Here is a 27,299-nt window from a genome sequence, read left to right as displayed (position 1 = left end):
TGTGTAAGGTAGTTTACTTTTTTCATTCTCTGCACAACTAATAATACTTTTTCATCAGTCCTATTCCCTAATTCAGAGCCACCACTATAGAATATGACATTGCTAACCAAGTTTTCACCTTCTTGTAAAAATTCTTTAAATAGAGCTGCAGTTGGAATCACGTGTATAAACGGAACAAAGGATCCTAATAGAAACTGATGTTTGAAAGAGTTAGGTATCCGAATGCATTACTGTTGTTGCTGCTGCTACACTCACTTTTCCGGCTGGTGAACATACGGCAGTTATTCTTCAGAGCTAACTTGCCAACAGAAGGTCAAAACACCCTGTCTAAACACAAGACTTACAAATTTCGGATCTTAAGTATGATGTCATGTCTTAAAATGATAAGCTGGCAAAGAAAATAAATGGCATTTTGTAAAAGATGTGCACAGTTTTCATGTTTACGCTACTTAAGATGAAGGTTCTAATAAGTCATCGGCTATGTTCCTTTAAAGGGAAGTTTTATAACTGAGATGAATCACAACTGCAAAAGATCAAAGTTAAAAAACATCAATGATGCCATGGGGTACTTTTTAATCTTGTAATGAGTGATGATCATGTGCTCTTATGAAGTTAGTCCAACTGCCAACGCCAGATGTGTATATTAAGAAAAGAAGTTGTTTGTGATGTGACAGCACCGGTTCAGCTGCCAGAGACAGAAAACATAGAAGGATAAAACCTTTCAGATTTTTGAGTGAAAAGCAAGTTTTGGCAGATGTGTTAAAACATGGCCTAAGAGGGGGACACTGGTGTCATAGCATCCTTTCTTGGATTTTTATTTGCTGTAAACAAATTGTATTTTCATCAATTCTGCACAGCTGTCCCCAGGCAGCATGAATACCTGCTCAAAACACAATTTATAACACTTATTAGTGTCATTTACTAATGAACAGAAATTAGTAAAGCCATCTGCAAGGGAAAAAAATAATACACTAGAGAACAGAATCTAGATTGTATCTATTTCCTGGAAGCATACTATAAGCAAAACTCTACAGCAAACTTCTGACACTGAAGGAAACTACTGTAATAACAGCTAACACTTAATGAGCACCTACTACATGACCATTTTACATACATCATTTAACATCTTTGCAGCAACTGACGAGAAAGATACCACTAATGTTATTCTCATTTTAAAAGATGAGAAAACTAAGGCAAAGAGAAGTTAGGTTACTTGCCTACCACCATACAACTGGTTAATGGTGCAGCTAGGATTTCAATCCAGACAGTCTGACACCAAAGCCCACATCCTTAATCACTACGCTATACTAAATAAAGAACCAACCAGTTAATCCAGAACTTGTCCTTGGTCAAATAGCTGATCTATCAGAAATAGTCTTTTCAACATATACTCTGATTTTTAGACAAAGGAGTGAATTTCCCTTAACAGGAATCAATAGTACAAAATCATCAACTCCTTCAAACCACTACAGAAATAAACAGATGTATATTATTTCTACAACAATCATAACTTAAAGAATTAAAGTTTTGTAGGAGAGGAGGATAAAACAATTGCATTAGTTGTCGTTTTTTTCTCTCCTCAGGATAACCTTTTTCTAAAGCCCTTCTCTATTAATGGTCAATAAAATAAGACTTTGAAATCGAGAGCAAGAGTTGGCAAACTACAGGTGTGCTAAATCTGACCTATCACCTAGTTTCGTAAATAAAGTTTAATTGAAACACAGCCACAACTACTTGTTTATGTATTAGCTAAGGCTGCTTTTGAGCTACAATGGCAGAGGTGAGTACTTGTGACAAAGATCATATGGCCCACAGAGCTGAAATCATTTACTATCTAGCGCTTCACAGAAAAAGTTTGCTATCCCATGTTCTAGGGGATTTATCATTTAACATTATATATATGCACCAATCAATCAAAATCCTACTATACTCAAAGATGAAGAAAATTGAAAGTCCTGGGCATTTGCTACAACTGGAAGTCTCAAAATTAAAGAACAATATTGAAAAGGGTTCTATATACAAACATTTAGTGCCTAATATAACCAAGAGCAGGGCGGAAGGAAATAATTCAGCACAGAGAGTCCAGGTCGTAGGATTAAGATATTACTGATACCAGATCCAACCTTATATCCAGACAGTTGGCTTGACAAGTCACGTCATGATGTCATAGAATCCACATGACATTTTCACATATATTTTTGATTCATGAGAAATGTTACTCAGGCTGATGATCTACAGCAGTAGTCTGCCAGTTGAGATCTGTATCTGCTTCCCCCCCTCCTACCCACAGCACTCTCTGCAACACCTACCGCCTGAACTCATGTCACACATATACCAACTACCCCTGCTACCCTTAATCCTCACTGCTTTCAGAGCACTTCTCTGTCTTTACAGTGCAGTGAACCTATCAACAAATTAATGCTCCCAACACCCTTTTTAGAACAAGGTTATGTCAACCTCACTTAAAAGAGAAGTGACTTTCCCAAAGCTACCCTGCCTCCTCACCTTCTGTCACATCTTTCATAATAGGGCAGCACCACCTTTCCCCGTTTCCTCTCCCAAACATCAGCTTTTGAACATCAACTCTTGATTGTATGAACACATACACATGCACAGACACACAGACATACACACACAATAATGGTTTTTCCAAGAACTGAGAAAAGCAGCTGAGATCGGCAGGAAACATCTTTAAAAGATAAGTATAAGCAGGGCTAAATGTTTAAAGACTACTATTCTGCTTTATGCACTATTAAAATGGATGACCCTGCCTTTTCAGGAACTCAAGTGTTAATTAGATAAAATGTCAGAAGATGTCTTCCATCATAAGGCATCATCCAGATTTATGTCCAGAAGTCAGGCAAAGCCCCAAACCAGGCAAGACAGACCTGCTCTCTTCTATTCACCTGCACTGCATAACCACGGATCCTTATGATCAGAGACTTGGTATAACCAGAGATGTGTATGGCTACTGCCTAATAAGACATTCTTAAACTGAACAGACACAGGACCAGCACTGACCCAACATTGTGAACCTGGAAGAACGCCATACACATGAAAGGAAGGGAAAAGAAAAAACTTGAAGACTGGCTTTTGAGGCGGGAAACCTCCCTAGTTCAGGCAAGCAGTCAGCCTTTATGAAAAGAGACAGCCGCAAGAGTAACGAAAGGCACCGTGTGTTCCCACTACTAAAAGACCCGCCACTGGGTAGGGGCAAACTTCACCAGCCCTTTTCTCTCAGTTTTAGAGGAAGAAAAGATATGGCACTCTCACTGTCTAGGCAAGTGTATCGTTATACAATAAATATTTCTGCCAGCTGTACCCCCACCACAAAACAAATTAAACTCTCTAAACATAATAGCTAGGTCTCCGGTGTATTCACTCATCAAAGTCAAAGTTCATAGAATTTTTAATGTTGTATATATCAAATAATCTTTAATTCCTAAACGCATCTAAATGCATTTAAATATTGTTAAGTCGAGTTTATTTAAATCAGTTTTGGGGAATGAGGGGAGGAAAATCAAACCCGTTTCAATTTAGATTGAGGAAGAAATGTACATTAGCCCAAATGGATTATGTGCACTGCCTGAAACTGATGCTGGTTAAACACTCTGGATGTCCAGACAGATAAACCAAGGTGGATTTAAACCTGGTTCGACTCTATCTGTTAGGAAAACTATCTATAACAATTACTAGAACATGACCAAACAACAGTGTCGTAACAAGCAAGTTATCATTTGCAAATAAATTCTTTGTTATTAAGCAGTGTGCTCTTTATAAAGGGAATTGAGTGGGCGAAGTAAAAAGTTAAAACACATTCTTAGACCATGGGAAACATACACAAATGCTTTTTGACTAAGCTCAAGATTTTTCAGTTTATTGTTTTCTTCCTCAGCTCTCATAGGTCTATTCTGCCCTGTCTTTTGTGTACAGCAGATGAGCAGAATTTCTTAGAAAATAGTTATTCACTCACTTCCCAAAGTTATGTAGGCCTTAACAATTTCGTGGCAAAAGTTAAAAGTGTAATTTTATTTTCTACTAACCATGAAGTTCTACTAATTGCAGCTTGCAAACTTTGCGAAGAAACTATTTACATGAAAGTAACACTAACTTATTTGGAATAAATTCCTCACAGGATCCCTGCGAACTCTACTACCATTTCCAATAGAAAGGCAAGTACTTACTTCTGGGTTCCCGGGGTCCATCCACTGTAACTTTAATAGCTCTGTGATAGGTGGCTACTTGGGGAGGATTTGTGAAGACAGTTATGGTCAAGGTGAAACTCTTTCCTGCAGATGTAAAAGGGGGAAATCCATAGTGAATATAAAAAGATAATAGTGATGATAATATAGCAGCATGGATGTCCAAATTGCATTTAAGCATCTCTGAGGAGGTAATGAAACAAAGAAGAGAGTCAGGACTCCTTTTTCTAAATTAGAAACCCTCTGATGGCCACTTTAAAAAGTTACTAAACTCACTGAGTGTTAAGATTATCCTCTTGCAGTACTATAAAAGAAGGCTACAATTCCAAAAAAGAAAAAAGAAAAAGAAAAAAAGCCTGCTCAGTAGCAACGTTTGTAATGAAAACAAAAACCCTGGTGCACTTAAGGAGGGTTCTCTTTCTTTCAGTTTTCTCCAACATCAGAAACACATCCAAGCATAGAGAATTTTAGAAGACTATATTTAGGATTAGGTCATGACCCCCTGAGAGAACAATAGTAAATCACTGTTGATTATGTTATTTACTTCACATGGCTTTAGCATTTCATTTGCTTAACTGCACTACAATAAGAAGATGAAAGAGGAGGGTTCTTATGGGAATCATTTTAACAGGAGCCAGTGTCTCCTGTCCTGGCCTTAATGTGCCTGTGGTATGATGATTTCATCATTACTGGAACAAAGTTTTTCTCCTCCCTGCCCACCCCTTCCCTAACATACATCCTTGTTGTTAAATCTTAAAATAACTTCCTGACAGCGACTTATTTTTTTTTTTTGCTAAATGTACAGGACATCTCCTAATATAACTATGAATTTTTTGCTTTTAGCAGAAGATGTGCTTCATTGAAATATTACATCTGATGTTTCAAATTAATGAGCTAAAGGTGATGAACGGGGTGAGCGAGGGGTGGTTGGGAAGGAAGACATGGAAAAGTTTGCAGATTAGGATGTTTGCTTTCTCCAGAGGAAGATACCAGACTGTTAGACAGGCTCACTGACAGTTGTAATCAGTTAGATTTGCAACGGTTAGTCATGTCAGATAGTCAAAACTGCAAACTGTTACAAGACAGGAAAAGGTGGGCGTGAAACAGTGACTCAATAAAACATTCAGCAATCTCAGGCCAGTGTATTCGTTTAGTCTGCTCCTTTAACAGACCTTTAAAAAGTTCATTCTGTTTTGCTTTGTGTTTTGGTCAGAGACTGCTTTTCCCTTTACTGAAAGCTGAGGGTACTAAATCAAAACACAAATCTTAAACAATATGTATCAATGCAAAGTTTAATGCAATCTTTTCAAAGCTTAATATGGAACAGGTTATATACAAGGCTTAATGTAGAACAGGTCTTTGACTGTCAAGTCTAGTGAATGGGTTTTCTTTTCAACCCAGACCATGCAAGTTCCTAAAATAAGTTTAAGACACACATCATTTGTTACTCAGTATACATAGTTTTAAGTCTCTTTGGCTATACTTTTTCATGGCCAAGACAAAAAAAAAGGAAAGGAAAGAAAACACAGGAATGTGGGGCGAGGGGATGAATATTGATTAGAAACCTAGTAAGTGACACATTATCTCATTTGAAGCTATCCAATTGGATTTATCACTCCAATTTCACGAATGAAGAAAGTAAAGCCCAGAGAGGCTTAAAAATTTACCTAAACAGCTAATAAGTAGAAAAAAAATCAGGATCTGAACCCAGTTCTTCTACCCTAAAATGAATGCTCTTCTTTTTAACATCGATAGAGAACATGAAAAAAATTAATAGATAATTTATTTCTATATGTATTGCAATAAGCTCTATAAGATCAAGAGACAGTAAATATAAATTTACTAATATAGTATATCGGCCAGAAGGATGAAAGTATCTATTCTTAAAGTGTTATTAATATATTATAGTTCATCCATTATATATTGGATGTTACTTGATTTAAGTAATTTAACTGCCTCATTAGGGAACAGGATTTATTATAAACATTAAGACTAACCAAAGGAATAAGGCAGCCAGGAGTCTAAACTAGTTATAGAAAATTTAAAGTCCACAGAAATGAAGATTAGAATGTTGAATAGGAAACCACTGTATCCAGGTCAGGACCTCAAAACAGTAGAAAGGTCTGGATGTGTACATGGGCTGAATCTTTAGGTTGAAAGTTAATTTACATTAAACCATAAAAAGATGCTATTCTAGGTTAGATCGATGATTGTGAGCCAGGACTGAATTTCTAACAGTGGCTGGGAGGGCAGCACTTGGAAGGCAGTTGTCATCCATAGCACTAATCTTAATAAATCAAAGATAGAAATATGTATACATGTACATATACACATATATACATATAAATTATCTTTAATATCTGTAAATAACCTGCTAGAGCTACTGTCCATTAAATTATCTCAACTAGTTCTAAGAATATTTCTATTTGAGACTTTTATAACTTACTTAGGCTATTAAAAGTCACTGATGCTTCTCCCAAATTCAGAGAAACACCTCATGTAGGAACAAAAGCCAAATAGAAAATTCACCTTGTTAAGTATAAAGCATCTAAGTGTTCAAAGCAGAACCAATTTTCTATAAAGACTTCTTTTAAAAAGAAGTGGATTTTTGAGAGGAAACAGGTATTTAAGTATAAATATGGTCTTCTAAAATCAAATCCTAAGGATCAAAATGTACTTTAACAACTAAAACAAAAATCAAGGAGGTTCCTTCCACTTCTTATTGCTACTTCAGAAGGAACATGAATGCAATGTTTGAGAAACTTCCAGAAACTACCACCTAGCTAGGTAATTGGTTCTTCACCTTATAAAATAATGATACATTTCCTAAGTCAAATGTTTCTGTATTTATGATTTCCTTAATTTAAAAAAAACTTTTTCCAAATCCCATTTTTTTATCACTTTCCATAAATGATAAAAATTCAGGCACCTACTTAAAAATGCAGGCTCTTACAGGGAGCTAGCTAGATAACCAACTGTGTTATCCATAGCTTCACCTAGGAACTCATTCTGCATATGTCCTCAAGACATATATTTTCTAAGATAAACACAGGAACTGTCATTAAAAGACAATTCCAACCTAATCTGAGAGGCTGTCAGGAATAGCCAGGAGGGGTAAGACTGTAAACGGGGATTGTACCATAAATTGAAAAAGTCCCATGCCCTGTATACTGAAGGAGTTTAAAAATGCTTATAAATTAAAAGCAGCATGCTTGACGGCAAAAGTGAGGAAGTACACCAAGAGAACTTAAGGACCAAAGTCATTATAAATATTTGTTTAAAATATAAAGACAAAAAACGGAAAAGTATTAAAAAACATAAGCCACTCCTAACTTTATGGAAGTTTCGCTGATGCTTTACTTTTATTCAAAGCACTTCCAAAAGTTGTGGTCATCAGATAACCTATAAAGCCAAAGTAAGTAGTGATGTGACTCCTCGATAAATTTAAAACTGTTTTTCAATTTCTGAGAGTTTATATTTCTACTAGTGAAAAGAAAAACTGTAATAATTTGAGGAACATGGTACTATTTTTTTAAATGCTACTGAAAATAGAAAATTTAAATAGCTGGGAAAAAAATATAGTGGTAGCAGCATGTTGATCCAGACTTAATAATTTATTAAGTAATATAGAAGTGCGAAAATCAAAGAGGAAGCTGGAAAGAGTCTGTTAGAAAGCAGGTCAGGTACACAGGCAGGTTAAGTGGTTTCCTGCCACTAAAAACTGAGCCTTTTTTTTTCAAAGAGTGATATCTCTTATCACTATTCTCTGTCCTTTTTTACTCCTTTCAATTTGATATTACTGTTTCCTTTCATATAATATTAATGTAGTGATATAAAAATCTATTATTAGTGATAAATCAATTTTTCTTTTTTTCTCCACCCGCTCCCCCTACCCTCGATCTAAGTCTCAAAGACAAGTCTGGACCAATTTCTCCATCCTGCCTCTGGCAGCAGACTGTAGCATTTCAGATCCTCCACCAAGTCCCGGCTGCTTCAAAGGAAAAATCCTACTTTCTTCAGTTAAGATCATAAGAAATATAGGGGGAGGGGGTCAACTCTGTTTGGACATAATTACACTTCATCAAAAGAAGCTTTCTTCATCTTCCATGCGTGAAAAGTCTGCAAGCAGTTAAGTCTGTCTTTTTTTTTTTTTTTTTTAAATATAAAAATTGCTATTTGGGAAACCAGCCAAAACTCAGAAAGCCAATATAGTAAAACAGTGCACACCCTTTGTTTCTCTTTGAAGTTTCTTAAATAAATATGTTGAGGGTTTACAAAGTACACTATCACTTTGCCATAGTTTCTACTCAAATTGATCAGAGAAAAGTTATGCAGCATCTATATAATACAAAAGCAAGATAAATGAAAACACTAATGTGAATCTGTAAAGTAAAATATAGTGCCGAATCTTATATATACTAAAATTCATTACTCCAATTAAAAACAAAATAATATTACAGAAAAATAATGATGTAGTTCAGAGCATACAGGTAAATCATCATGCTCAAGTTTTTCTTGATTCTTACTAGAAAAAAAGAGAACCTTTAATTGTACTGTGGACCTGCACCAATAACTGAGAAAAAAAAAAAAGAATGCAGACACACACATATACACTTCACACCTAATCAGTCAACAGTGAGATAGGATATGTCTTTTTTTTCTTTTAATGAAAGTAAACTAAACCTGATACAGAGATAACCCCTTTAGTCTTGACTCTACCAGACTCTGAGCCTCATTTTATTTCAAACAACCACTCAGTGACAGTATCTCATTAGCATGCATCATTTTTTTAAGTTAAAAAGTACAACTTCTTGGCCCTGTTCCTAGAAAGTAAACTAAAACTACTCATCGGAAACAGCCTTGCTTGAATTTCCCTTATCAAGTTTTTACAATGGTAATAATTTGACATCTGATCCAAACTAAAGAGCAATTACTGAACATGGTTTAAAAATTGATGCTTCTCATTTCCTAATTCAAACCTGAGTTGAAATAACTCCATAGGTCTTTATAATTTATTTCACCTCAATTCTAAAGCAGTCTATTTTTTCTCTTATAATCGAAATACTTAAAATTGAAATATTAGATTCAATAAATAAATAAATGAACAGAATACTTCTAACGAATGGCTATTAAAAGTCTCTCTATAGAATAAGTAAATAAAGCCAAAAATTGGTTTCCTTAGAGACTTTTTTAAAAACATTAAGCCCGTTTATAAAATAGTAATGAAACACTAAAAGGGATTATTTTATATTTTATATTTTTAAGGACTGCTAATATTTGAATATGGATTCAGATGGCAGAAACCCTTAAATAATGTGGAAATATTTTGAGTCTGATCATTCATCTGTCTAGGGAACTCTATATAGCCATTGTAACATAAGTAACACATTATTCACTTATTCAAATAAAAAAGCCTTCTATAAAAATAAAACTGATTTTTAAATAGATTCTTATTATAAGAGTAAATTAAATCATATAGAGGTAACATATGTGATAAGTGAGCTGCATTATGTTAGTTGTCCTTGCTACCCCTTAGTACAAAACTGACATTGTCAGAAAATTGATCCAGTGCATTCCTTTTTCTTTTACCTTTGCCACTCAATTTATTCAGTTATTTGGCTCTTCATAATTCAGAACTTGAATCTCCAACTGGTCTTCTCTCTACCTCTTATGCTCACACCCAAAGAAATGAGGAACAAGTTTTTCTGAAAACACTGTTTGAATATTCAATATCATAAAACAAATTTAAAGGGCCTCAGTACTCAGAAAAACACTCAATTTCATCTGGACATATTTAAATAAAACCTTCAGTAATTCTATTCAGTAGAGGAGGGTGCTGATTTGTATACAGACTAGCCTTGATTTCATCAGAGGATCCTAATGTGTTTATCCCATTACCAATAATAAAAATCAGAGACCTACCTCGTCCACTCCGTCCCACAAATCTCAGATCGTTGAACCTTGCTACTTGGTTTTTCATAACAGCAGAGGCATTTCGGAGCTCGGCAGAATAATTTTCATCATTACCCGCCATGACAGTAACCACAGTTCCATCTGGTACCTCTCCAAGGGCTACTACCTACATAAAACAGGAAACACAGCAGCAATAATGGCACATCAGAAAGCTTAAAAACTGAGAATATATTCTCATTGTAAATGATGGCTCTTATCAGGACTTAGTGCTCTAGTCCAGTAATGGCAGATAGCAATGGATCATCTGCATATGGGTTAGAATGCCACTTCAAACAGACCAATGTTTCAGGGTCCACTCATTTCAAAGGCAGGCAAAAGCTTCCTTCATTTGTTGTTGGATTCTTCATAGAAGACAGGCACATTTTTATAAATCCCCATGTTAAGCTGTCCATAGGAATTACGCCACAGAAGGAAGGCTGATGCCCCATCTATAGATTGCCTTGTACATATTAAGGCACCACCTGTCCACAGCCTAGAGGTGTGGTCTCACCCGGATCACAGGCTGAAAAAGAAAGTCAAGTCAGCTCTACAGGAGAAAATATTTAGGTGAAACCTTGGAGTTCCTCACTGTATGGAAGCATAAACATGATGTGGTATCCAGAACTGCATTTCATGTCCTTACTTTGGGCTAGATATTGTTTTTAATCATAAGGCAAATAATCACTAAATGCCCACTCTGCCATAAGATCCAGTGGGACATACACAGCCATTAATAAGCTTAAAGTCTAGGTAAAGAATAAAGATATTAAATAGGCTGATAATAATCACTGACAAATAAGTGATATACACAGAAAATATACCATTAGACAAACTTCTATTCTGTCTTGTCCCATCTGCCACCTTGGAATGACACATTTGCCTCCTTAATCTTCAACAGGTAACTTTCAGAAGATTAACTCAGTCAAGTTAGGACCCAGAATAATCAGTCTTTGAGGCTAATAAACATTTTCACTGCTCCAAGGCTAGGGATCACACTTTTAAAGAGGGTCAGCTAACTCGAAAATGAGTCCCTCTGATTAACATGGAGGCTGGTAAGGGAATGTTGGTGCAGAGCCTTCATTGTCACATATAAAACACAATATTCTTACTCCATTACCAAGACTCTGCCCTTTGAAAATGTTCTTTCTTTCAACTAACTTCCAGGATCCTATACTCAGATTATTTCCATCTCTTCCTCATTCAGCTTCCAGACGCCCTCGTGGTGATTAAATAATTATTCCAGCTAAAGTATCCCTCTACTCTCTGACATAACACATATATGTGCTTGCCTATCTAGCAAATATACCACTCCCTCCTTCCTACTTCTAGTGCTACTCCCTCCTTTGTTAATATTTCTGTAAGACAAACCCAAGCATTTAATTCCATGCTTCCAATACAATTTGTATATACTCTGATCTAAGTAGATTTCTCAGAGCTTGATAAAACAGACACTATAACTATACTTTAGGGCTGAATTTCCCCCACTCATGAACCCTAGCCCAACACTTTTCCGCTATACTCTCTGCTCCAGCCAGGAAAATAACCAAAGAAAAACTCGTCAATATTTTTTTCACCCTTACTTTTTCTCCTAGTCTGTTTTTCAAATCCACTCCTTCTTTAGCACTGTTATTCAGTTTAAAATCCTAAAGCTTTCCTTAAATTACAGTATACGCTTCCACAGCATCACACTGTACTAAATAATCCTCCTTTCAATGTGCATGTATTAATGATCTATTTACTCCTTTTGATACACTTGACCAAAGCTGTGAGTCTCACTCCTAAGGGTCCAGATCATAGCAGACTGGAAACTGTATGAGAGAAGGGACTTCATCTGTCTTGTTTGGCACTATATGCCCAATTCCCAAAATAATGCCTGGCACATAGTAAGTGTTTGATAAATATTTTTGAAATCAATAAATGAAAGAGCTCCAAAAAGAGCATCATTTGCCACAGATAACAGTCTGTGAGGCTACCAGATAAAACTCTAAGAGAGAGAACCAGTTAAAGGCTGAGTCAGCATCCCTCACTAATAGCAATATGCCTTTGCTCCAAACTAGTTTTCTAACAACTTTTTCCATCCCAGAGGAGAGGGAATCAATCCAACTATCCTTTACTCAGGGTATATGGTTACTCTATTCAATCTGAGAAGCCTCCTGGGTCACGGGTAAATCCCTTGAGAACATGACTTCCTCCCTGCATACTTGATTTAGTGCCTCAAGTGGCTACCGACTATAGGTAATGATGCACTCCTGATGGAGGCAATGTGTTTTTCAATTTTTCAAATTCACAATGCCAAAAATGTGAACATTTGAAAATACCGAAATAATTGATTATGCTTGCCAGTATTCATCTGAATGTTTGACATTTTTTACACTCAGCATACTGCATTTTAACACCTGCTGTGTGGCTTTCTATGTCAAAGTAAATATGGAACCAGTAAGCATATTACTAATGAAGGCAAAAAAGTTGTACTATTTAGAGGAGAATGAATGCACCAAAGATCAAAAGGCCCCACTTTTTTCCCACCTCTGCTACATATCTGCTATGATCTCATGCAAGTAACTGCATCTCCAGGAACCAGAGTTTTCTAATATAAACTAGAAAAAAATTTTAAGTCTCTAAAATGTGGAAGATACTATATAAGTATAGAGTGTAATTATAATGATGTACTTTTTTGTAAGATGAGGAGGCTAACTTCTGTTCCAAGCCTGCTGTGTGGTAAACATTACTTATGAGCATCATTAATGGATTCAATTGAATATATAATTCTTCACTTCATGTCCTGAGATGTTTCCTGTTGCTATCAAAAGATAAAGGATGACTTCTGATGGGTTTCAATCCAGTCTGGCTAAATTTCAGGAAAAAAGTAAAGAAATCTGCCCCAATATAAAGAATTTCAAGAGCTCTGGGACACTATTATTTTACTGCATATTTTTAACATAATGGGGTTTTTTTAGTTAGAAGAAAAGGAAAATTGATTCAATATGGAAAAATATGAAAGAAAAGATCCCTAAGAGTGAAATACATAAGTCCATTTTACTTTGCTTAAGCATAATAATGACCATATTAAATACTGGTATGTCTTACATATGACATTCAATAACAAAACAAATAGGTAACCACAAATTGCGAGTCTTCTATGAGGCTTAGAACTTGGCCTAAAAAAAAAATGCTAACGTGATATAGTGACAACTTTTCCTGTTATGGCTCAACTTTATTTTAATGGCTAAATATATTGTTTTTTTCCTGCTATTTACTCTACCAAATCAAACTGCCTAATGTTTTTCTGAGGAAAAAAAAGAAGGAGTACTGTATTTGACTTTATATCAATCAGAAACATAATTATATGTTTGAGAATTTTTTTTAAAAGTAGATCTCTGAAGCTGAAAAATTTCCCTTAGAGATTCTCAACTGTGTTTAACTAAAAGAAAACCAAAAGAATCAAGAAATTTTCAAACCCAAGCAATGGAAAACATTTTAAGGGGTAGAGAAAGAGCTGTCAAAAATCACTCTTTAACTAGTTAGGAGTAAGCACACATTAAAATTTGTTTCCATACCACCCAATACAAAGTTCTGTTCTGCAAAGAATTTGTGCTGAAACTTTAACAACTACATTCCTTGGTGTTTTTAAAACATAAAATCTACAAATTCAAGAAACTTCATGAGAAACAGGGAAGTAATTTTATGTCCTGACATTTCAGAATTAAGAAAGAAGTTCCTTTATTTAGCACACCTCACTATAACTAGCATTGAAATCACATGCTACATCGCTTGTACAAAATGAAGGATATTTAATTCTAGAAATGCTACTGAAATTTTGTATGTGACTCCTTATAACTAAATCTGTGAATTACTCTTAAAGAGGAGCAATAGAGAATTAACTCAGACCCTTGAAATCGTTTTGCGGTATTATACAGAAATAAAAATTGCCTATTACATTTCCATGGACATAAGTGTAGTCTTAACTAATCAATTATCCTTACAGACCAACTTCATTTGGCACACTGTACTTTTAGCAAACTTGAAATATAATTATTTTTCAAGACAGAATCTTATCAAATCTCTCCCTGAAATAAAAAGAGAGGTAAGGGAGTAATTGTAATAAGAAAAAAATGTTATTCCTATGATAATTATTTAAAGGTAACTTTAAATAAACTACCCAAACTTTCAAAAACATTACAATTAATTTTTAGAATTTAACCTAGAATTTAGGAACATCCAACTGAATTGTAGAGAAAAAAGTAAATATAATATAAAGTATCGTTTCATAATTTAAAAAATATATATTGAAGAAAAATTTGATGTAAATTATTTCAATTTAAGCCAGGAATTTATGTGTCATGTATCAAGCTGGTCAAGATCATCTAACAATGGATATTCTGAAAATTTTTTGAAATACTAGAAACAGCAATGCCAAAGGGGAAAAAATAATGAAAGATATCTTATCCTTCCTGTTTTCAAATGTAAGTTTTATAAAAAAATTTTAAATATGTTTTCCACTAAGTATGTTTCAATTACCTTACCAATTAGTTTCACATATTCAATCCTAATATTTTTAATTTTACACAATTTTTAATACATTTAAAGGCATAACACAAAAATGTCTCCACACAACTGAAATCTATTATTATTTACATAATTTTGCATAATGATTCATAGTAGCCTTAATAAAGTTTTAACAGATATAATAACCTGCTTTTCTTTGTTTAGGTATAATTACATTAAAAAAGACAAAAACATAAAATCTGATCATTAAATATATACAGAAAGTACACTTCGGTAGTGTCAAATATTTACTAGTTACATACTTGCTTCTGAAGAGAAAAATGGCCAATAATGTTGAAAAAAATTATTTTCAAATAGAAATTGCTCCATCATTTTGAAACTCTACTTATGACAAATATTGAAAGCTGTCATTAAACATACAGACTTAACTATGAGTAATAGATCATATATCTAAAAATGTGTTTTCTTTAACATTGCCAGAAAAACATATGATACTGGTAAATATTAAGTCCAGTGTTCTCTAACTTAAAACAGCGCAATACTCTTGCACTACTTTTAGTTTTAAAATATACATCTGGACTTAAAATTTCTGCATAGTGTTTCAGCTTGAAGCTATTTAAAGCAAATGAGTTATGAACCCTGAACACCAGGCTTCATGGTGGCAATACTGAGACCCCTAACTGTAAGGGTGCTACTGGATAGAGGGTTGACATATTCTCTCCACTATTTCTATCTGAACATTACTCATGAGCTTAATTTGCAAACTGCTTTTTTGTCACTAGAATTGTTGAGGATAGAAAGGCCTGGGATCCTCTAATAGTGTGCCTTAACTATTTTAAGCTTTCAGTGAGATACACCTGAAAGAAATGTTAAAAATATTTATTTCCATTTCCTTGACACCTGGGAGGACTAAACATTTCAAAACTGCAGAACTTTGTTAAAAATACAACGCTAATAAACACCTTTACATATTTTAAAGTATACTAGTTGTTTCTGCATTTTTACACGCCACGTAGAAACAAATTAAGTATTCTTTTATAATCCCCAAACAAGATCAGATAAACAACACTAATTCGTTACTTATGATTTAATACATTGTCAATATCATTTTGAAGCACTATTTTAAATTAACATATCAAAACACAGTCTATTGAATTCATTTCTGATTCTCTAGTGCTGAGCTCAGTGTCACAGGCGTAAAATATGGGCTCAATAAATATTATATTGATTTGAATAACGGATTTCTCAACAATTAAGCTCTCTGCATGTTTTTTTAAAATATATTTACCTGTGTGTTAGCTATCCAACAATACTATAATTTACTTTGTATATAGCTCTAAATATCATAGCTAATTGCTCTCACTTTTAAAACTGACTTCTTCATATTATTTCTCCATTGCAAATGTATTCGATTTTGTTTCAAGTGTAGAAAGCCCACTGCCCTCAGGCTTTTATCTCAAAGTGAGGTAAAGAGAGGCTGTCCTTACTAACATTCAGAGGAAAACAAAAATTGTTGTCAAAATCTGAATTTTTCAAATATCTACACATCTTCAGCAGAGACAAAACTTCTATATTAAGTAGATCTCGGTTATCATCCACTGTTTGAATTTTGTTAAACACAGGTATGGGAGTGAGAAAACATTGAGAGTCAAGTTTTAGGTTAACTCAATTTATTTTTCAATTAATATAAATTAAAATATTTAATTTAATGGCCATGTGTTATCTACGGTTTTGTTTACTGGTTACAAGTAAAATTACTCTGTAATTAACAACATGTATGATTAACAGCAAAGAAACCAATTTCTCTTCAAAATAATTTAAAAGGGCGGTGGTGAGAAAACAAAGACAAGCAAAATCTAAGAATAGGTCCAACTATATTGCATTTTATCTTTATGCCAAAAACATCCTAAAATACTAATGCTCAAAATCAATTCAGCACCATAAAGTAAGAATGGTTCAAGACAGTTATACCTTAAACATGTTATCGCAGAACAAACGGGATGTCGAACATCAAACATCAAAATGATATCTTGAAAAACGTAGGCATGTACCTTCAATTTTCACATACCCTGACTTATGGCTTTGTACAGACAAAATATCTACTTATTTGTATTATTTGCTGTTTATATCTAGGTTTTTGTTTGTGTTTGGGGTTCTCTTTGGCGGGGGGGGTCGGGGGGCGTGGAAATAAATGTCCACTCACACATAAAACTAATTAGAAAATTCTGGGCCCTTGGACGATGAACATTTTAAAAGATAACTTTTGTATGGAAATCTGAATTTCCACTATATTCTCAGCTTTTTCATATTTCAAGGAAGAAAACAATCTACAAAATGGGTGCTTTGTAAAAGGAGTAATGGGACGGTTTTTAAAAAACATATATTTCTGGAGCCAACTGCAAAATGAAACTTGCCTAGGAATGCCCCATCCCCTTTCCATAACAATTCATACTGATTTCTGTTCTGATATAAGACCTAGCGAGATAACCAGCTCTAATTGACCTGGACTCCTCTTTCCTTCCACCCCACCCACACACGGAATCTGAATTAGAGCGTGGGGGGATGGGGGATCAACAACCGGGAACTGCCAGTGGCGCGTGGGAGTTTGGCCCCAGGGTCCAGAGTGGAGGAACTGGCACGATTCCTCCCTTTTTCACTCTTCCCTAGGCCTTGCCTCTACCCTGCTCTGCACAGATCCCAGAACCCAGGGATACCCCGGCCCACCTCAAGAGTTCAGAGGCTAGACAAGGCCGGAAGCGGCTTTCCGAGAGTGCTCCTCTCCCTGTCTGGCTCACCGCCCCCTCCATCCCGGCGTCTGGTCCCGCGAGCGAGAACTGCCCGGGAACCCGGTTCCCCATCAACTCAGCGCGCTCTCGGCCCTGGGGGCTCCGCGTCTCCCCCTGGCGAGGGCTGCCGGGGGCAATCCGGGTCGCATTATGGACACTCAGCTGGCTACTGCCAAAGGCTCTGGACCCTACAGCCTCAACCTGCCGAGCCGCTGTCGGCGACTCCCGCTGCGGACACCCGCCCTCAAACTAACGGGCCAGGCGGGCGGAGGAGGCCGCAGGGCGAGCGGAGGGCGCTTCGAAGCCCCGGAGTCACGCCCTCTGCGCCCGGGCCGCGGCCCGAGCCACCCACGATCTTACAGAAACAACAGGGACCTTTGGGACCCAAGCCCCTTAAAAGTAATAATAAGACAAATACGCAGATTTTCACCTCAGATTTCAAGGCGGGCGAACCGAAGGCATTTCACAGGTTTCCCTCATCCCACCAGGAGGGGCGAGGCGGGAGCTCAGTCCCGGCGGGAAGAAGCAGCCCCAGCGCCCGCCCCCTCAGCTGGCCGGCGCCTCCCGCACTCGAGGGTCCAGCGCCGGGGACTCCCGGGCTCTCCCGCCTCGGGGCGCGCGGTGACCCCGGCGGCCCCGCCTTCCTCCCGGTAACGGGAACTGGCGCGGATCTGCGAGCCTAGCAAACGCACCCGTACTGTCTCCACCTCACACGCTCCCCTAGTTCGAAGGTTTGCTCATGACCCTCTTGGACACCGGTTATGCGCTGCCGCCGGCACCCGGCACCCTGCCTGGGGCGCTAACGCCCGGCGCCGGCACCCCACGAACACCGGCCCCCGAGCCCGGGAGGGGCCGGGTCCGCTGAGAATCAAGCGGGGTCAGAGCAGGGGCCGCCGAGACAGGCGGAGGGGCCTTCGGCTGGGAGGGCTGAGGGTAGGAGTGTGCGGAATCCTGGGGAGGGGCGGCGCGGGCAGCCCGCGGTGCGTGGTCGGCTGAGATGCTGGGGCAGGAGGACGCGGGAGTCCGCCGGGAGAATGCCGGGGATCCTCACTCCTGGGGGTGGGGGTGGGGTGGAGCAAGTCCGGGCGGCGACACACAGAGTGGGCACCTGGGGGCTCTTGGGGGAGGGGAGATGGCTCAGAAGAGTGGGTTAGAACGTTGGCCGGGAGACGAGGGGTTATGAACGGATAAAGGGGGCAAGGACTAAGGTGATGGCTCCGAGCACAGGTGGGAGAGGGAAGGGTCTGCGCGGCGTCACTGAGCCCCGAGCCCACTGGGAGATCCGGAGGAAGAGGGCCATCTGGAGATCCCTCGAGTCAGAGCTCCTAAGGTAGAAGGCCTTGGACGCCGTCCGGGCCCTGGCCCCTGTGGTCCTGGAGACGCCAGCGGGCAGGTCTCGCGGCGCCCGGCCGGGGGCGGGGGGCGGCCGCAGTTTCTTACCTTGAAGGCCACGGGCAGGGTCTTGTTGCAGCGCCAGTGCGAAGGCAGCACGGAGCACAGGAAGTTGGGGCTGTCGGTGCGGACTAGCTCGGCCGGGTGGTCAGCGATGATCTCCACCATGGTGCGGTTGTCGTGCGGCGGCCGCAACCGGGGTACCGCGGCCGCTGCTGCCGCTGCCGCCGCCGCCGCTGCCGCCGCCGCCGCCTCCTGCTGCTGCTGCTGTTGCTGCTGCTGCTGTTGTTGCTGCTGCTGCTGCTGCTGTTGCTGCTGCTGCTGCGCAGCCACCACCGGGCTCACGTCGCTCATCTTGCCGGGCTGCAGGCTGCTGGAGGGGGGGCTGAAGCGCCGGCTGGTGCTCGGATCTACGGGAATACGCATCACAACAGCCACAAGTTAGCGAAGTGGCCGGGGGAGGGGGAGGAGGGTGGAAATGAGGGGCGAGGAGGAGGAAATTGGGGGGGTGGAGGCGAGACGGGGGAAAGGAGATGGAGGTGATGGGGTTGAGGAGGTGAGAAATCAAGTTCGATGAAGCCGACTGCTGAGCGGAGTCTGACGGGGGCCAGAGGTGGCGTTGCGGAGCAGTCGGGTTGGCGGGTAGGGAGACCCGGGAGGCGCAGATCTTTGCCGGAGCCTTTGGAACACCCGGGGTGGCAGCTGCGAACGGATGCGGGGATGTGTTTGGCCCAGAGAGGCGGGGGGGCTTCAGTTTGCCGCTTAGAGCAGGGTCCCTTGGGGCACCGTGTCCTGGGTGCGCTGGCGCCCCCTCCCAGTTCGAGTCCGCCGGTGGATTTAGCAGTCCAGCCCCGGGGCCGGCATAGCCGCCAGCTGCCCGCCACCGCTGCGCAGCGCGCAGCTACCCAGCCGCAGGCGTCCGCCCCTCTGCCGCCGCCTCCTCCGCAGCAGCCGTCGCTCCTCCCGCCGCGGCTGCCAGTCCGGCTCCTGGGCTCGGTTCTTTCCTTTCCCTTCTCCTCTTCTCGCCCTCTCACCGCCACCTCCTTGCATCCACTCCCTCCTGCTATTTGCAGAGCTCCCCTGACTCTCGCGCTTCAAGGTGCCAGGAGGTAAGTCGCCGGCAGCGGAGCTCGGGGCAACGGATCTTGAGCCTGCGAATCGCAGCCGCTGCCGCCGCCCGCCGGCCGCGAGAAGGAGCCCCCCAGGCGCCGCGCGCAGCTTCCCAAGCCCAGACAGGCGGCCCTGGTCTAGGGAGATCTCGCCTGGTCGCCTCCTCTTGCTTCCCCCGCCTCCCCCCAGGACAAGGAACCCCCTCTTGGTCGGATCAGGCTGAAGCTGAGACGCCAGAGAGCTGCCGGCTGATCTGACTGTCGTTATTTTTCGTTGTAACTTCAGGAGAGGAGGAAGGAAAATTCTTGAGCGTCTGTGCTGACTTCTCAGCACTCTTCACCCTTCCCCCACCCCAACCCCCACCTCTGCCGGAGCGACTCCCGGGGTAAAAAAGATTTTGCAGGGTTTGGGTGTTTTTTTGTCCTAAGTGACACAAAGAAATGGGCGGGGAGGGGGGGGACGCGTCAAAATAGTTTTTAGACACTCAAGTGGATGGCTGGACACTTTTTTCTTCTATATTCATACTTGTCGTTCCTAAAGAATAAGGATTTTTTTAAGGACTGGAAAACTCATCTTGGTGATTAAAATAAGTTGCAAAAACCCTTCCTAGGGAAAAACCCCAGCAGTTTTCCATCAATTTCAATCTTTTATTAAATCTATTCTGCATCTTTAAGTAATGTCTTAACTTTCCTCCCACCATTCCCGGGGAAAAAAAAGTAAAAATACAAAATAAAATATGCAAAATGCTTCAGTGGCTATTTATTTATGTATTTATTTCTCAATGTGGGTTAAAAAAGCGACTTTGGATCCCCAAAAAGTTGTGGTCGAGAGGATGAAGGAGCGCGGGGGGAAAGCGGCAATTTTACCTAAAATGTGGTTTTTGGAGGCTGGGATTTCTAATGATTAGGTTTTTGTGGTTTATATAGACACGACTCTGGCTGAGGCGATCATTACGCTGATGAGAGTCACAAGCACGTGGGTGTCTCCAACCAGCCTCAAACTCTGAACCCTCAAAACAAAATAAAACAATGTGCGGCGCCCGCAGAAGCCGGGAAATCCGCTTGAGGCTACTACACCCTTAAGAAGGGGGCACAAGGCCGGCTCCCCTCCACGTTGTGTGCTGCTACGTTCCATGATTACTGTCAAACTCCTTTAAACCTTTCAGAGCTTGAATACGTGTCTGCAAAAAGAATCATCAGTTGTCAAAGTTTCAAAGATTCCTAATAAGGTACCTGACACAGTAATAAGTGATTTTATAAATAAATGAAAAATTGCAATGCCTCCACCTCGGGGTATTAAGGAAGAGAGTTGAGTCATTATTCATCTGCCGCCTATCTTGTTTACACACTTCACGTCCCCATCGTTTTTATTGCTCAGCGCAAACGCCTCTCTCACCCCAGTAGCGACCTGCCACGACCCTCCCTCTGTTTTTAGCATTGCTTCCACTCGCTGAGCGGGCGCCGGGGTCTTCGCTTTTGAGGGGCCTGGAAGAGCTTCGAAAGTGGGAAGGGGGCGCGGAAGAGGGAACCTTATGCCTGTCACGGACCTCGGAGCCCATATCAAGCGCAAGGTAAACTTGGAGGGCTACAGAGTTCTGTGACTTGAAGACTAGGGCTGTCCTCTATAAAGAGATGCGCCGGCGACCGAGGGGCTTCCAACCGCGGGAGCGGTAGAGGGAAAACGGATGGCAAGGCGTGCGACCTTGTGGGAGTTAAGGATGGGGTTCAGGGGACACTGCTCTGTCCTTCCTCTTTGGGGCTTTATTTTTACATTCCCTTTCTCCGTTCTACAGCGCCAAGCCTCGCTCAATCGTCTTTCCCTTTCCCACGTTTCTCTCCACGTTCTTGCTTTGCCTTGCCTTGCCTTTAAATCCACCTCACCCCTCCACAGACCCGAGTCTCCTCGCCGCGCCCCTCTAGCCTCCTCGGCCTTCCCATGGTCGCCTGCCACCCTCGTTGACTTGGAGAAGCATTCTGCACCACCCACTATGACACCCCCTCCCCAACCTGACTCCTTGTCCTCAGACTACTGGCCTCCAGGTCCCGGGCACTGCGAGGGTGCGGGAACCCACTAATCCAGACAAACGATGCGCAGCGAAAACTGAGCTGTCTCCTGCGCCTGCGATTTTTAATTATCTTTTCGGTCACAGGGGAGAGCTCTAACCCTGGGCACCGCCTCGCCGCCTGCGCGACCAGGGCCGAATCTTCCCCGAGCCGCAGGCGACCGATCTGTGAAGGGAAGCCAGGATTACCCTTCAAAATAATAATAATAATATATAATAATAATAAGGACAACGAGACAGCATCCATCCATTACTCTCCTACCTTACACACCCACTCACATGCACTCAGACGCACACTCTCGAATATTCGCACACTGGCACTCATAAATACATATATGTAATTACAACTCACATGTAATTTTTTTTCTTTTCTTTTTTTTTTTTTTTTTTTTTTTTTGCCTTTCAGTCGGACGGTTTTATTTTGGGCACGTCGTACCACTGTCTAACAAAGATCTCTGACTTGTTCTTTTTTGCTTTTAAAGGTGTGGCAGCTGCAAAGGAGGGGAGAAGGTACAGGAAGTGGATTACTTCTGTAGTCAAAGGCAGATAGAAATTCAGTAACTACCATAGTAGGTGATATGCCACCTTTTCTGGGGTAGTCTTTATCCTTCCAGGAAGTTCACAGAACAGGGAGCCCCTAGAAAATTTGAAGACTCTAAATAACGGTCAATATTTCAAATATGGGCGACCAGAAAAGGCTTTTTTGAATAAGAAGTTCTGGGCACTTTGAATTTAAGTAATCAGTCTTGGGGACTTTTCTTTTCTTTCTTTCTTAATCGCTGTTTTGTCCTTTCTTTGTTTTACATGCAGGCCTCGGTGGTTGGGCACTTTGACTTCAGATTTTAAGGACAATTTAATCAATGGTGAATTATTTATTTTAATTAATCATATCCGGTAATGCAGCTTTATAACCTTCCTTGGGCATCCTCCCTCTACTTCACATGTCACTGAAACTAATATAAGCAGCTCTTGGAAGTTTCTAGTCTTGGATCTCTTAAAATATCCTACAGTTATTTATAATGTGGAAATGAAATTTTCCACTGAATACCCTAACAACATTTCAGGTATCTGGCACAGCAGATTTGCAGTCTCCTTTCAAAAATATCCTCTTGCTGAACATTCACACTTTCAACTGGAACTGACTGAGCCTGGAACTGATGTCTTGGCTCAGAGCATTATACTTAAAAGAAGAAAACATTTTTACAGACCCCTAAACCAAGCCTCTCCTGGTAATAGTAGGCATATAGGAAAACCTTGAAATTTTACATATGTGTATTTTGTGTTAGAGTTTGCATGATCTCACTCAGGTTTAGATTTTCTTCTACCCCAAAGTACTTGGAAAAAAATCAACCACTAGATTCCTCTTTAGAAATATTTATCTTCTCTGTCGTATATTATGGCATAAAAAGAACATACATTTTTCTGAAAATATGGCTACTCTGGAAGATACAAGCATAATTTCCCCTCTTCATTTCAACACTTAATCTGTTTAGTAACAACACCTGGTGATTCTGATTTTCCAGACAAAGAAAATGAGATGGGAAATGATCAAGTTATTTATCTAATCAAAGAACTCAATCCCTCAAACTGGGAACAAAACCCATCTTCTTTCATTCAGATTTCATCTTCTAACCCCTATATATTATTTTATATATACCTTTTCTTGAGGAAAAAGGAAAAAGTCACTATGAAATCTTAAAATTGTTTTCAATGGACCAGCTAATAAAGTGGAATAACCTGTCAGAGATGCAATGGAAAATCATGGATATATTGATGATCCCTAAAGTTTTTAATGTGTTGTATGGGAAACCTTTATAAACATAGCCATCTTTAGAGAGTTTTTCCTTTGGACTATGATTAAGCGAATGATACCCAGCGCTTGAAGAAGTAGCACTGCCAGGAGTTGTCATACTCTACTATACTATTTGGCCCATGGGCCAAATCCAGCCTGATGCCTATTTTTGTATGACCCACAAGTTAAGAATGGTTTTTGCATTTTTAAATACTTGGGAAAATTTAAAAGAATAATATTCATAACACATGAAAATGATATGAAATTCAAAGTTCAGTGTCAACAAATAAAGTTTTATTGGAACGCAGTTGTATTAATTTGTTTATGTATTGTCTGTAACTGCCTTCACCTAAAAAAGCATAATTCTGTGGTTGTGACAAAGACTGTATGACCTGCCAAGCCTAAAATATTTGATATCTGTTTTTCTACAAAAAAAAAACTTAGACAATTCCTGCCCTAAAGTGAAAGGGATGCAGGACCTTGGCAGAATGGGACAGCAGACAGGGGTAGATATTAAAAGATAATGGAATGGTGTGTGTATGAAGTCCACATTAGTTCTTTAAAATGAAAAACTGCATCGTTTAATTTATTCTTTCTTGTAGAAAACGTTAGTCATTTAGACTAATATTTTTCACTTAATAATTTTAGATTAACAAAACAGACAGAAAGAATGGGGAGCTAGTGCTTTTTCATGAGCTCCTTAAGAACAGTTGTCTTACACATCTCTATGTCAGCATCTTCTATTGTCCTTCATAGTGTGAGCACATTAATTGCATAGCTGAGAGAAGAGTAAGAAAACGTCCATGTAGTCTGAACATGAAAAAAAATAGATAAAACTCCAATAGGTTTATTCCATCTGTTTTACAGATGATTATGCAAGAAACAAAACGAGCTTACCAAGAATTTTCTGGTATACAATATATTCACAAGTCCTATATATACTCTTAAGACAGTTAGCTTAATAACTTAAGTGATCCCAAAGCTTTCTGACATGTTTTTCCATTTTTCATTTTTATATAGTTAAATACTGTCTGATTTGTGTTAAGCTCAGTAAATTTTTCCCTTTGTCAATGGACCTATGTAATAATTTGCATGGCTGTAATGTTTGTATTGGAGGGCTTAGCGTTATAAATCTTTCCTTGTTCTAGTTAGCATTCCCATGGGCCATTTTCAGGCATTTATAAGAAAGCATGGCATTGTCATAAAAAGGCTGATGCTCAACATGTGATCTTTCAGAACCGCATTTATGGAACACTTGTCAAATTGGTCTTCAGGAATGGCACTAACTAAAGTGGCATATATTGTGTTTGACTATAATACCAACTTATAAAATGACACCCTATTTACCTGAAGAGACCAATGTAATTTCTGTGTGTGTGTGTGCGTGTGCGTGTGTGTGTGTGTGCGTATGTGTCCCAGTATGTGGTCAATCCTTGAGAATGTTCTATGTGCACTAGAGAAGAATGTGCAAGCATTTGTTTTGGGATGGAAGGCTTTGTAAATGTCAATTATGTTCAATTGGTCTAATGTGCCATTTAAGGATGCTATATCCTTATTGATTTTCTGTTTGATGATCTGTATATATCCTACAGTGGGGTATTTAAGTCCCCTACTACCATAGTGTTTTGGTCTATTTCTCCCTTTAGTTCTGTTAGTAATTGCTTTACATATTTTGGGGCTCTCTGATTGGGAGCATAGATATTAATAAGTGTTATGTCTTCTTGGTACATGATTCCCTTCATCATTATGAAGTGTCCCTCAGTATCTTTCTATACCTTTTTTATTTTGAAGTCTATTTCATCTGATATTAGTACTGCTACTCCCACTTTTCTCTGAATGCCATTTGTTTGGAATATCATTTTCCACCCTTTCACTTTGAGTCTATATTTGTCTTTGGAGCTGAGATGTATCTCCTGGAGGCAACATATGGTTGGGTTTTGTTTTTTGATCCATTCTGCAACTCTGTGCCTTTTTATTGGTGAGTTCAGGCCATTTACATTTAGGGTGAGTATTGAAATATGAGGTCTTCTTATTGCCATTTTTATCTTTTGCTTTCTGGTAGCTTGGTGTTTCCATTGCTTCCTTGTCCTTGTGTTTCTGTTTTCTTTATTTTGGTTGGCGTTTGTGGGTCAATGTAATTTTTTAAAAGAGTCTAATTTATTACTTAGAGGTCAGAGAAATAAAACTAATTTTCTCAAATCAGCCTTTGGTATTTTGGTGTTGGCAATTGTCCTATCGTGGTAGCAATGACCTTTGAAAAGTAATGGAGTATTTTATGTAAAATTAACAGAAGTCTCTAATGAAACTTCTAAGAACATCCTCAAATTATAGATTTCCTATAGTAATTTTACCATTCTTTATGGATGTACTTACATATCATGTTCAAGGTACCGAAGAATGTGCTATCCAATTCTAATCCCATTGCTCGGGTTTCTAAAGTTTCGCTTTAGACTTTGGGATGGTGGCCTGAAGCATTTGTCCCCTCTCTACACCCTGCCATCAAGGTGAGAAATGCAAATCATAATACTCTCAGTCCATTTAACAAAGTACAAAATCAGCATTTGTACAGTGTGAGAAATTTGAATTACAAACTAGAGAGATAGGAAAAATGGAAGGGAAAAAAATAAAATAGCAAGAGTCCATCTTGGTCTTATTGGCTGCAATCCTAGGAGTTGTAGTTTCAAGGAACCATCCTAATTGTTTTCCTCCTCTGCATTTCATACTCAGAAACTCTTCCTCCAGTGTTTTTACCAGGCTTTCCTGAACTAAGCTTTTCTCAGAGAAAGCATTTTCTTATTCCCATCTAGCCATGATCGAGTTCTATAAACAGTGATTCTTTTCTATTCTTTAACTACAAATGAATTATCTTTTTGTTGGGCAGAATCTGTTCCTCCATCACATTCCTATGCATCACTATTTTTCTTCTAGAACATTTTTCTTCTCTAAGTGTGCCAGTTATCAACTTATTGCCTCTCAGGTCCAATTCATCTTATTTACCTGCTCTGCAGAAATGGATCTGGGCCCTTTAAATATTTCTCTTTACCAGCTGGCATTGACATTTTGTCAGTAGGGGGCATTGGAGAAACATTGCAGAAGGGAAAGGTTTTGCTTCCTGGTTCCTTTGTGCTGAAACAGCAAGTTTCTACAGCCCAACACACTGTAGCTTCTTCAGCTCCTGGCTCCTGCAGTTCATACACATGCAGCTTCCCCAGGGCCAGGCTCTACGACAAGGGTGGCTTCACCAATGCCAGGTTCCTGGAAAGCACAGCTGCCAGCAGCAGCTTTCCATAACACCTTATCCCCTTGGCTGTTTTGTAGCAGTGTGCTTCTGGTGAGACAACTACTTGCAAACAGCTTTCCCCAGCACCTTAGAGGGCAGATTTCCAGCAAGTTCCACCAGTGCAAGTTCTCTGCCATCAAGGGAACCAAGGCTGTGCTCTCCCAACAAGGGCTGGTTTTCAACCCATGGAGGAGGAAGAGGGAAGACTCTTCCCTGG

The 27,299-nt window shown here is 39.7% G+C and overlaps 1 protein-coding gene and 1 long non-coding RNA gene across 6 annotated transcripts in view; one reads left to right on the top strand and one right to left on the bottom strand.

Annotated features, from left to right (window-relative positions):
* The window catches only part of RUNX2 (runt related transcription factor 2), a 232,732-nt gene extending 212,593 nt beyond the window's left edge, over window positions 1–20,139 (bottom strand). For all 5 annotated transcript variants that reach the window (XM_011354760.2, XM_011354764.2, XM_011354762.2 and 2 more), the window contains exons 1-3: window positions 18,887–20,139; window positions 10,125–10,281; window positions 4,185–4,289 (exon numbers count right to left, since the gene is read on the bottom strand). In XM_011354760.2, coding sequence (XP_011353062.1) covers window positions 4,185–4,289; window positions 10,125–10,281; window positions 18,887–19,264 — 640 coding nt within the window. In that variant the 5' untranslated portion in view covers window positions 19,265–20,139. The remainder of the gene's footprint in view (window positions 1–4,184; window positions 4,290–10,124; window positions 10,282–18,886) is intronic.
* LOC111736154 lies at window positions 19,857–20,695 on the top strand. Its single transcript, XR_002779112.1, has 2 exons — window positions 19,857–19,947; window positions 20,138–20,695. It is a non-coding gene; the product is annotated as an uncharacterized LOC111736154 (long non-coding RNA).
* The last annotated feature ends 6,604 nt before the right edge of the window (window positions 20,696–27,299 follow it).

This window comes from Pteropus vampyrus, unplaced genomic scaffold, assembly GCF_000151845.1.
Source record: "Pteropus vampyrus isolate Shadow unplaced genomic scaffold, Pvam_2.0 Scaffold18, whole genome shotgun sequence".
Taxonomy (NCBI): Eukaryota; Metazoa; Chordata; class Mammalia; order Chiroptera; family Pteropodidae; genus Pteropus; species Pteropus vampyrus.
This window is presented reverse-complemented; position numbering and strand designations above follow the sequence as displayed.